The sequence below is a fragment of the Delphinus delphis genome, chromosome 19 (assembly GCF_949987515.2).
Source record: "Delphinus delphis chromosome 19, mDelDel1.2, whole genome shotgun sequence".
NCBI classification, from domain to species: Eukaryota; Metazoa; Chordata; class Mammalia; order Artiodactyla; family Delphinidae; genus Delphinus; species Delphinus delphis.
Window position 1 is genome coordinate 57,012,324 of NC_082701.1, and position 10,453 is coordinate 57,022,776.

At 59.1% G+C, this 10,453-nt stretch overlaps 1 protein-coding gene, 1 long non-coding RNA gene and 3 other non-coding genes across 6 annotated transcripts in view; 1 reads left to right on the forward strand and 4 right to left on the reverse strand.

Annotated features, from left to right (window-relative positions):
- The window catches only part of LRRC75A (leucine rich repeat containing 75A), a 35,353-nt gene extending 28,346 nt beyond the window's left edge, over positions 1-7,007 (forward strand). The window contains exons 3-4 of the mRNA XM_059998123.1: positions 3,069-3,184; positions 5,169-7,007. Coding sequence (XP_059854106.1) covers positions 3,069-3,184; positions 5,169-5,688 — 636 coding nt within the window. The 3' untranslated portion in view covers positions 5,689-7,007. The remainder of the gene's footprint in view (positions 1-3,068; positions 3,185-5,168) is intronic.
- Positions 7,008-7,172: 165 nt separating this feature from the next.
- On the reverse strand, positions 7,173-9,548 carry LOC132415052 (uncharacterized). Of its 2 annotated transcripts, none has more exons than XR_009517075.1 (4): positions 9,480-9,548; positions 8,706-8,771; positions 8,225-8,294; positions 7,173-7,533 (listed from the first exon to the last, which is right to left on the reverse strand). It is a non-coding gene; the product is annotated as an uncharacterized lncRNA (long non-coding RNA). The 2 variants fall into 2 exon arrangements; XR_009517076.1 differs by lacking the exon at positions 9,480-9,548 and adding an exon at positions 8,992-9,473.
- On the reverse strand, positions 7,606-7,678 carry LOC132415645 (small nucleolar RNA SNORD65). The gene has a single exon (XR_009517365.1). It is a non-coding gene; the product is annotated as a small nucleolar RNA SNORD65 (small nucleolar RNA).
- On the reverse strand, positions 8,375-8,445 carry LOC132415624 (small nucleolar RNA SNORD49). Its single transcript, XR_009517344.1, has one exon. It is a non-coding gene; the product is annotated as a small nucleolar RNA SNORD49 (small nucleolar RNA).
- LOC132415625 (small nucleolar RNA SNORD49) lies at positions 8,852-8,918 on the reverse strand. The gene has a single exon (XR_009517345.1). It is a non-coding gene; the product is annotated as a small nucleolar RNA SNORD49 (small nucleolar RNA).
- Positions 9,549-10,453: the final 905 nt, after the last annotated feature.

The window sequence follows — 10,453 nt, forward strand, 5'->3', positions numbered from 1 at the left end:
TTCTCCACGGGTGGGAGGGAAAGCTGCAGATTCCGCGGCCTGCCTTGCAGCCTTCTCTGTTGCAAGCAACAGAAGCCTCCGCGGCCTGCCTCGAGCCAGGAAGAGGACTTATCCTTCCCGGTGGCAGCCAAGCTTGAAAGAGGCACTAGAACCCCAAACAGCACAGACACGTGCCCCCCTCCCTCTACTCCACCCAGCCTCACTCCCTGCCCCCCGTACCCACACCTCATGGCTGCCCGGGGCTCCTGAGTTGACTTGTCAGTGTTCAGCCCCCGAAGAGTCTTGTCCCAAGTCGGGACTCCCCCAGGGTCCGCCTCTGGACCGGTCAGCTGTGGCTTGGGAGTGGGGTGTGGTCCCACAAAAGCGCTGCTGGGCCCCGCGGCTTTCCGAATAAGAGGAGAGGGGCCAGCATCCTCCTCCTTCGCCTCCTTCCTTCCCTTCCTTCCTCGTCCTCCACACTGGGCGACTCCTGCTTAGTCCTCTTCCTGCAGGAGGAGGCCTGGAGGGGGCTTCCGACAGTGATGGGGTTGGGAAAACGTAGGTGGGCTTGCTTGAGGCTTTTCTGGTTTGCAAACGATAGAAGCTACTTGAACCAACCTTTGCAAAAGACTCATCCCTCAAGGGCAGAGCAGAGCCCAGCCTCAGAGCGGCTGCGGGGTTTGGATCCTGACGCCATCCTACACGTCGAGTGGCCTGCCACCCCCTCCACTTCTTGGTGCCTCGGTTCCCGCATTTGTCAAGCGGGATTGTAGGGGCCCCTGTTTCATGGGATGGCTGTGAGTTAGTGCCCAGCGTATAGTAGGTAATATAACTCGGTAAAGGTTAGCTGTGTTTCTTTAGTCCAGACAAGCGGAGGGGCTCTCACTTCCGAGGACATTGGCTCACGTTTGGTCTCAGGTCCGCTGTTAAGTGACCACATCTTCTGTCCCTGTTTAGTAGATGAGGAAACAGGCTCAGGTTGGGGGCCTCGCCCTGCGCGCGGCTGCCCCCTGGTGGTAGTGTCGGCGCACTGCGGCGGCTGCTTTGCCGCCTCTTTTCCTGTTTCTTCCTTCCGGGCCTGGAGGGCGGAGGGAGAGTACGTGGCCCCCGATTTTGGAAGCCCTGCGGGAGGTTAGGTTTAGGGCCAGGAGCTCATTCTTCGGCTTTGGAACGGGTGCTGTGGGAGACTGACCACGTTCTGTCCCGGGTGGTCGCAGGGGTGATGCCGGGCAGACCACCACACCCCACCCGCTGGTCCTTCTTGTCTTTCAAGTGTGTCCGCCTGGCAGCACAGGGGAATCACCGGGGGAGCTTTTAAAAGTCCCCGTGCCCGAGCTGCCCACCCATCGCTGCGGGGTGGCCCAGGCAGCAGTGTTGTCTAAAGCTCTGGGTGATTCCAGCATGCAGGGGTCCTGGGTGCAGACCCTCAGCTCGAGGTGTGCCAGCCCCTCCCCTTCTCCCTTTGGCCTCCAAAGTTGGCCTTCACCCCGGCCGGCACCGTGACCCTTGGGATACGTTCCAAGACCTTCATGGGATGCCTGAAACCGCAGAGAGCACCAAACCCTAAGAACACTGTTTCTCCTATACTAAAGGGCAGGTAACATACACAGCGATAATGCGCTGTACAAAGGGATGATTTATGTCCCAGGCGGGAAGGAGCAGGACAGCAGGCAACTTCATCACGCTGCTCAGAATGACGCCCAATTGTACACGTCTGAGTTTATTTCTGGAAGTTTCCACTTAATATTTTCGGACCGAGGTTGACCACAGGTAACCTGAAACCTTGGAGGGCCAAACAGCAGATGAGAGGTGGGGGGGACAGCACTAACAGCGTGATGATGATAATGGTAATAATCAAGCCAGCCTTTACTGGGCAGCCACTCTGTGCCAGGCGCCCTGCTGGGCACTGGCCCCCTCACCACATCGCGTTGCTGTCTGCAAGGGGGTTTGCATCCTGCCTGGTACTTCCTGGCCTTGGCCCTTGGCACTGGACCATCTGGTGGGAGCACACGCTCTGGGCCACTCAGTCTCCCAGGCGTCGGGGACTCTTCGTTGAATCGACTCCCCTTGAGACAGAGTTGGAGCCTCTGAAATCTCTCTGCTGCACCCTTTAACCCAGCGTATTTGTTTGCTGGGGCTGCCATGACAAAACTACCACTTAAACAACAGAAATGTATCTCCTCACAGTTCTGGAGGCTGGAAGTCCGAGATCAAGGCGTCAGCAGGGTTGGTTTCTTCCGAGGCGTCTCTCCTTGGCGTGTAGACGGCCGTCTTCTCCCTGTGTGCTCATATGGTCTCCCCTCTGTACATGTCTGTGTCCTGATCTCGTCTCATGAGGACACCAGTCGCACAGGATTAGGGCCCATCGCAGTGATCTCATTTTACCTTCATTACTCTTTAGCGGCCCAAATTCCAAAGACAGCCACATTCTGAGGTATTGGGGATTAGGACTTCAATTTAAGAACTTGGCGGAGGGACACAATTCAGGCCATAATACCCAGGGTCTCAAGGTCAGATGCTGATGGGCCAGACAGGTAACGAAGATGAATGAACTGGGCCGGAACCACTTGGCGCCTCATTCTTTTATTTTCCCACCGTTGACGTGGGCAGAAGAGATGTGGTAAAGTATTTCACCGTCCCCTTTGCTGTGTGGAATACGCGAGCAAGGACGTTTGCTTGTGGTTGAATCCCCAGCTTCTAGAGCAAGTGCCCGGCACCTAGGAGGTACCCAGCGGGTATCTGTCAGGCGAGCGAGTGAGCATGATAAGGTGGCCCTGGGCATCGGGGAGCGGCAGGGACTGTGGCGACCCTGGCTAAGGGGTCAACTGTCAGATCACCTGGAATCCAGATGTCTATAGAAATCTCAGGTTTTTCAGTGATAGCAACGAATTCACAGAAACTAAAACCATCGTGCAGATGAGTTTGCAACCCCTGCTCCCTGCTCAGGGCGGCCACCTTGGGCCCGCACAGCAGGCCTCCCCAGCTCGGCCTGGGGTCCATGCTGGTCCCGCAGAGGCAGGAAGCTGGAGGTGGGGGCCTGGGCTCCCTGCCTGCTCCATCCACTCAGGGACCTGTGGCTTCCTCTGCAGGAGGGCGACGCGCTGGGCGCCATGGAGAAGCTGTGCCGGCAGCTGACCTACCACCTCAGCCCCCATTCCCAGTGGAGGCGCCGCCGCGGGCTGGTGAAGAGGAAGCCACAGGCCTGGTGAGTCGCGGTCACCCGAGGCGGTTCTCCTCCGCCGCCACCCAGCCGCCTCCTACAAGGGCAGCTCAAAGCCAGCTGTGCTGGGCCAGTTGTTGGGGAACAGCACTCCGTCCCGGGGCGTGGGGGGAGGGCAAGAGCTGCTTGGAGAAGGTGAAGTGAAGGGCTGGGGGCCGGGGGAAAGTGGCAGGCAGGGTGGGCATTCCAGGTGGGCAGGAGCCCTGGGAGATGCTGGCGGCTGGGCCTCGCTCTGTGTGGTGGGATCTGGGGGTGCGCGCCCGTTCTGATGCTGGGGGAGGGGGACAAGAGGGGTTTCTGATCCTGGTGCCCTGAATGCGGGCACCCGCCCCACCACCTCCCTCCCCCCAGCCCTCCTGATGTCTCCCAGGGGGACCCAGACCCCAGCCTTGTCCCTGGCGTACAGCAGTGAGGACCCTCAGGGCTCGTGTGGCCTCCTGCACCCTGGGGGCAGAGGGGACACTGGGACACAGGACCTGGGAGCCAGAACAGCACCGCAGAAAGCAGCAGAGGGGAACTGCTGCAAATCACAGAGCGGAGCGGCTGGGGTCCCGAGGCTCTGGCAGGGCCCTGCTGGCGCGCAGGCTCCTCCAGGCCCCCCAGACGGCAGGGGAAGGCCAGCCTCCTCGCTGAGCAGAAGAGCTCTGGGCCCCCTTCCCTTCTCCTGGACACCACCCCCCGCCCCCCAGGGCAGGAGAGGAGATGGATCCTCAAGGGCCCTTCCCTGGTGGAGGAAGTCACCAAAGGGGGTGCCAGGTGGGCTGAGGGCAGGGACCAAATGCAGGGACAGGGCAGTTCTGTCTGCTTGTGCGCTAGTTCTGGAGGAGGGAAATGCAGGAGGGTACGCTCTGCTGGGACCCAGGGGCCTCCTGTCTCCCCGGCACACAGGGCGCTCAGTCCATTCTTCGTTCAGAAGCCTTACTCTGCTCGGACGCCTCCCCGTCCCGCTGACTGAAACTCACTCAGGCCCAAGTGATGGTCCCCCGCCCGCCCCCGCCCACACACTGGCCTTCCTGCTGGTTCACAGACACGCTGAGCTCTACCAGCCTCAGGGCCTTTGCACTTGTGTTCCCTCCGCTGGGACTCTTACCGAGCTCTTCCCTTGGCCTGTTTTTTCTCCTAAGAGGCCGACAAGGAAGCCCAAGCTGTGATCCCAGGGCTGCTGATGGTAACAGGTGCTGCGCCCCCTCTAACTCCCTTCAACCCTTCCCAGGGTTGGAGCCTCGGGGCTCGCCTGGGGTATCTGGAAGCTGGGAGATCTGGGCCCCCGAGCAAGGGAGCGGGTGAGAAAGAAGAGCAAGGGGTGGCGGGCGGTAGGGAGTGGAAGGGGGTGGACAGCAGCCCACACCAGGCTCGGGCCCCTGCGCCCTCACCCGCCTGCCGTCCCGAGGGCCCCCCAAGGACCCTCTGTCTGGTGGAGAAGATGGTCTTGAAGCAGGGGCTTCCGAGATCTGTGGCACTCGTGGGGGAGCAGGGAGCTCAGCCGTTCGCCGCCCTCCTGCACAGGGCGCCGTTCTGACTGCGTTTATTATTTCACATGACAACCCTGTGGTACCCAGTTGGCTTCATTTCTCAGGCAAATAACAGAGGCGCAGAGGTTAAGGAACTAACTAAAGGTCGCATGAGGGACGAAGCCCGCCTGCCGCAACTAAAGATCCTGCGTGCCGCAACTAAGACCCGGTGCAGCCAAAATAAAAAATAAAAAAAAAAAAGGAAGGAAGGAAGGAAGGAGTCCAGTGCAGACCCCGGCGTTGGCCCCAGAATGTCCCCTTAGTCACTGCAGAAACACTTGGGCCTTGCCCTGTGATCCCCAGGCTCTGCCCGCTGGGCAGCCAGGCTGAGATGTGGGCAGTGCAAGGGGACCGGGGCCCCTGGTCTCTGCCCCGCGGGCAGAGGGCTGAGCGGAGGCTGCCTCCGGAGAAAAGCCTGCCCCACCCGCTTGAACCCTGCTGTCTCGTCTCCCCTTCAGCCTCAAGGCAGTCCTGGCCGGGAGCCCTCCGGACAACACAGTGGACCTGTCTGGCATCCCGCTGACCCCCCGTGACCTGGAGCGGGTGACCGGCTACCTGCAGCGCTGCGGGGAGCAGGTGGATAGCGTGGAGCTGGGCTTCACGGGCCTCACGGACGACATGGCCCTACAGCTGCTGCCCGCGCTGAGCACGCTGCCCCGGCTGACCACACTGGCCCTCAACGGCAACCGGCTGACGCGGGCCCTGCTGCGCGACCTCACCGACGCCCTGAAGGACCCCAGTAAGTTCCCCAGCGTCACGTGGATCGACCTGGGCAACAACGTGGACATCTTTTCACTGCCCCAGCCCTTCCTGCTCAGCCTGCGCAAGCGCTCCCCCAAGCAGGGTCACCTGCCCACCATCCTGGAGCTGGGCGAGGGCCCGGGCAGTGGGGACGAGGCCCGGGACGAGACTGTGGGCCAGGAGGACCCTGGAGGGGACCAGGAGGCCAGGGAGACTACAGGTGCATCTCAGACGTGACAGGGAGGTGGGGGCCTCTCCAGGGAGTCCTGCTGGGGTAGGATGGCTGAGGCAGGGCGGGCGTTCCCAGCGGGGTGGCGGGCCACCATCCAGAATGGGCCTGGCAGCACCTCCCCCCCGACCCAGGAAGCCAGATGGTAGCATCTAGGAAAGGACTGTAATTCCTCTCTGGTCCTCTCCATCACCCCCTCGTCAATCCACATCTGCCTTTTGGCTCCTCAGCAGTCATCCCTGGCTCAAGAGGAACCAACCCTCAGCTTCCCAACTTGTGGGTGCCGTGTAGGGGCTGGGGATGCTGGAGGCTTGAGTTGATGTGAGCGGTCAGAGCTTTCCCCCCCAGAAAAGGAAGTGTAGTGGGGGCTCTGCATCTAACCCGGGATTTTCCAGTCCTGAATTAGATATCCAGATGCTGGATGTGCCCCTGATCAAGGCAGGTCGGAATCTCAGCTCCTGGCTGACGGTTGGGGTGGGGACTGGCTGCTGGAGACCCCAGGAGCCTCATCCCCATCTGGACTGAGGGGGGTCTGCCTCTTCCTTGTGGCGCCCAGGCTCCTTGGGAGCAACTTCCCGGCCTCAGCCTCCATTTTCAAGGCTCACCCTTCAGCCCGACCTCAGAGGCCACGGGACCAGCCACCCCCATACCCTTCAATATTAGGACATCCTAGAAGTCTGGGGCACAGTGCATGCCACTGAGAAACCGCACAGCATCTCCACCTAGTGGAACTCCACATGCGTCGGTGTTCCCAGGGTACAGGCCAGAGCGAGCCTTGCTTCCTTTCATAAGGACCCTTTTCCCATAAAATCCCTCCCCATGGAGTCCCCAAAGTAATCCTTGCTACTTTGAGCACATTCCCGAAAACCCAGGACCACAAAGACAACTGGGAGAAGGGGAAAAAAATAAACCGGAGGTTCCCAAGGGGAGAAAGCCAAGGTTTTCACCCTACCTTCCCCTTACCCAAGGCCTACGGGTTAAAAAGTCATCCCTTTCAGGCACAATTAGCAAGTCCAGGGAGATTGGGAACCAATCATTCTTGAGCTAGAGAAAATCATTCTGGGTGCCCAGTGTTGGTGAACCAGACAGAGCCCCTCGGGCAAACAGCAGAGGGCTAGGGAAGCACAGCCTGACATGCCTCCAGCCTCAGGCCAGGTACGTCGGAAGGTGGCAAGATGGGGGTGGGTGAAGAGCCAGACAGTGGGACCTTGCCTGCTGCTGTCTGGGCAGGTGTGGGGTAGGGCTTCAGGAGCTACAGGGAGACTATGCAAAAGGGCAGACAGAGCCCAGAGGGGCAGGGACTGGACTCACATGTTACAGATGCCTTAAAATGCTTTGCGATTTTTGCCCCAAGTCTCAAGAGGGAAGAACAGCTTAGACCTACCTAAAGGGAAGGTGACAAGTACTAATACCTGGACCGCTAATATTTGTCAGCAGTGATCAAACTGGACTTTTTCTTCAAATACACATTTGTAAGAACCAATACCAAAGACCATACTTTTATTACATTGTTGATGGTTAACTGCATGGAGATACAAATTTCAGGAAGTTTCCAGTTCAAAAACCTCAGGCTCTCACCCAAGAACACACTTAATACAATATTTAAAAGTACAAAAGCTCCTTTTGGTTAAGGGACGATACAAGAAACCTCATGAACTTAGTGACACCAGAAATGCCAGTCCACGCGGTCCCAGAAAGTCCATTTCTTGGCTCTCATTGGTAAGAATGTCCCTCTGATAACTGAGCACAAGGTGTTTCTACACCAAATGCGGGAGGCCCAGGTTTTCAGGGCCCAAGCTGATGGCTGCCCTTGTTCCTTTGAACTTCAAATTCTGCCCCTGCCGCCGCACAGCCTGCAAGGAAATTAAGTATCAGTTGATCTTACTTTATACTCTAAGAACAGTCATTCACAGCCTAAAAGATATCTTCAGAAAACCGTAGGTTCACCACCACACAATCTGCCGGTAATTCCAGCTTTTTTAGGTGATTTCATCATTTGATATCCTTTTCTGCATATCCATTTCAACAAAACTAGCTGCTTATCCATTCTACCGTGGGGTGGTCATTGTGTAGACCAGATCTTACATCTTCTTGGGCTGGGGTACTGCTGCCACTGCCGCCCGCTTTAGAACTCTGCTGTGCAGATCCCACTCTTCGGTGCTCAAAGCTTGGCGGGATGAATGAGGCACCCACGGACAGACAGCAGATGCCAAAAGCAACTGGAGGCAGTTCCCATCGTCTTAACCTCCGTTCAAGTCACGTTATCGCAAACAGACCCAAGGCTGTCCATCTCAGAGCAGATAAGCAGTTTGCTCAGGACTGTACAGCCATGACATCAAAAGGAACTCCTGGGCTCACTCTGCCGTCTGGTCCAGACATCACGAACCGAAATCATTCTCAGATATTTTCTCTAATGGTCAAGGGCTGCACCGACACAAAGTATTAGGTCAGCCGGACCTGTATCTGGTCCAGCAGAAACTTCACATGAATCAACAGCTAGGCCTCCTCAACCACGAACTTCTCCAGAGCCCAAAGCTAGCTTACCTCGGAGCAGGCCGATGCTCGGGCTCCCACACGGTGATCACGCGCTGGCCACCCTTCACTAGCTTGCAGCCTGGGTGAAGACAGATTATGGGTCACAGTCCAGCCCAGCTTACTCCTGGGCACCCGCTACTGGTGAGGACGCGTGACTGCAGTCAGCCAGGAACTGGTTTCGTCAGTTATCGCTTCTGACGGCACTTCCTATTAGTGATTTCATCAGAGCAGCCAAGCACCTCACCACAGTACCGCCCCAGAGACCTGGGCTTCGGCTAAAACCGCCGTAAGGCATCCGTGTCTCAATACAGATGTGGCTTAGACATAACTAGGGGCCGCAACCTCCTAACCGTTGCAGTTATGCAACGAGGCAGCGCATAATTACGTCAAATGCATGAAAGCGACAACAGGGTAAGACACCAGGCAGTTATCAGTGCATTTAAGGTTGCAAGACCGACACGGCTAAGTAACAATACGTATTAATCCTTACCCAGACTGGCTCTTAACCTCGGGTTGGGATGCTGCTCCCGTCTCCAAAAGCGAGTGTGTCTACCCTCTGAAACAAAGATTAAGGCGTGCATTTAGGGCAGACTCGGGCAGCTACAGTAACGTAAAGCATCAGGTGTCAGCGACTGCGGTCGGATGGGCTTAGAAATCGTCAGTCCTCGCGTCTGACGGCACTTGCTACGGAATCATCAGGATAGCCGACCAAGCCTCCCTTGCGGCCCCACTACGAACGTCGCTCCGCGCCCTAGGGTGCAGGCAGCCCCGCTTACCTAGTTCTCTCGGGGGGTGCTCACTCCCGGCGGCGAGCCCGGGGTCAGGGGTCCCGAGACGGTGGCTACCCGGCCGGACGAAGACGCACGCGGTCCTCGGGCCTCGGCCCCCAAACTCGGACACAAGGCCACGGCGCCCGCCCTGAGGCCCGCGTGGACGCAGCCGCCCGCCGCCCTCCAGTTAGGCTCCCCGAGGACATCGTTCGAAAAATTAGAAAAGCTCTGGGGCTTCCCTGGTGGCGCAGTGGTTGAGAATCCGCCTGCCAATGCAGGGGACACGGGTTCGAGCCCCGGCCCGGGAGGATCCCACATGCCGCGGAGCGGCTGGGCCCGTGAGCCATGGCCGCTGAGCCTGCGCGTCCGGAGCCTGTGCTCCGCAACGGGAGAGGCCACAGCGGTGAGAGGCCCGCGTACCGCAAAAAAAAAGAAAAAGAAAAGCTCTGGCTCCCTCGCCCTTGCTGCCCGCGGACTGGCCTAGACGAACTCACCACCAGCCGCCCCCGACACCTACGGTGGAAAGGCCCCACCACAGCCGTCCCAGCCTCTTAAGCAGTCGGAACATTCCACCCCTCACAGAAGGGAGGGGGATTATGGCAAAAGACTCAACGGAACTTCCAGCCCGTTTAATGGTGCAGGCGCCGCCCCCGGACTCCCCCCTCCTGCAGAGCCCATGGTCTCTTCCGAGGCCGTGGAATTCTGGGTCACAGGGGCACAGCGAGCCCCAGCGCGCGTGCGCAGGTCCAGTGCGCGCCAGCCGTTTGGGGACTTTCCCGCCGCTCCGCCGCCCCTCCGCCCCTCCGCCCCTCTGCCGGGTGGTCCTGAGCGGAGAGTCCGCCGTCGTGAGCTTCCGGTTGCTCCTCTGGAAGGTGGAACGACGGAGGCCCCAGACGGCGGTTCTGCGCATCACGTGCGATCACGCCCTTGAAACCCAGCAGAGCCTGGGCGCGCGGCAAGTGTGCACACACCGTAGCTGCTTCTGGCCCTGGGGGGCGGTGCCGTCTGCTCTCCCTGCACGAGCCTCTCCAGCCCCCTACGCTCCGACCCCCCTCCTCAGTCTCCTTCCTCCGTCCCCTCTCCCTCGGGACTCCTCCAGCTGTGCTCCGTCTCACCAGCGGCGAAACCTCCCTCCGTCCCAGCGTGGGAACAGGCTCGGCTCTTGCCACTTAAAAAACATTCAACCCGTGCACGCGCGTCTTACGAACACACATTACCCTAAGGGTGAAAACTGGAAAAGCGGTAGTGAGACATAGGTTTTTGAGCTGGTTTTAGAAATAAGCGTAGCATTTTAATGGAGGGAGGGGAGGCTTCTAGGGAGAGCCAAGCCTAGGAGTCAGACACACACGAGGTCCACCATCCTGCGCGAAGGATATACTGCAGGTGCCAAGGAGAGCAGGAGGCGTCTGCAAAACCGCGCGGAGGGCTGGGGGGTGCCAGCTAGGGCCCCCGTGGGCGCCGGGAGCCT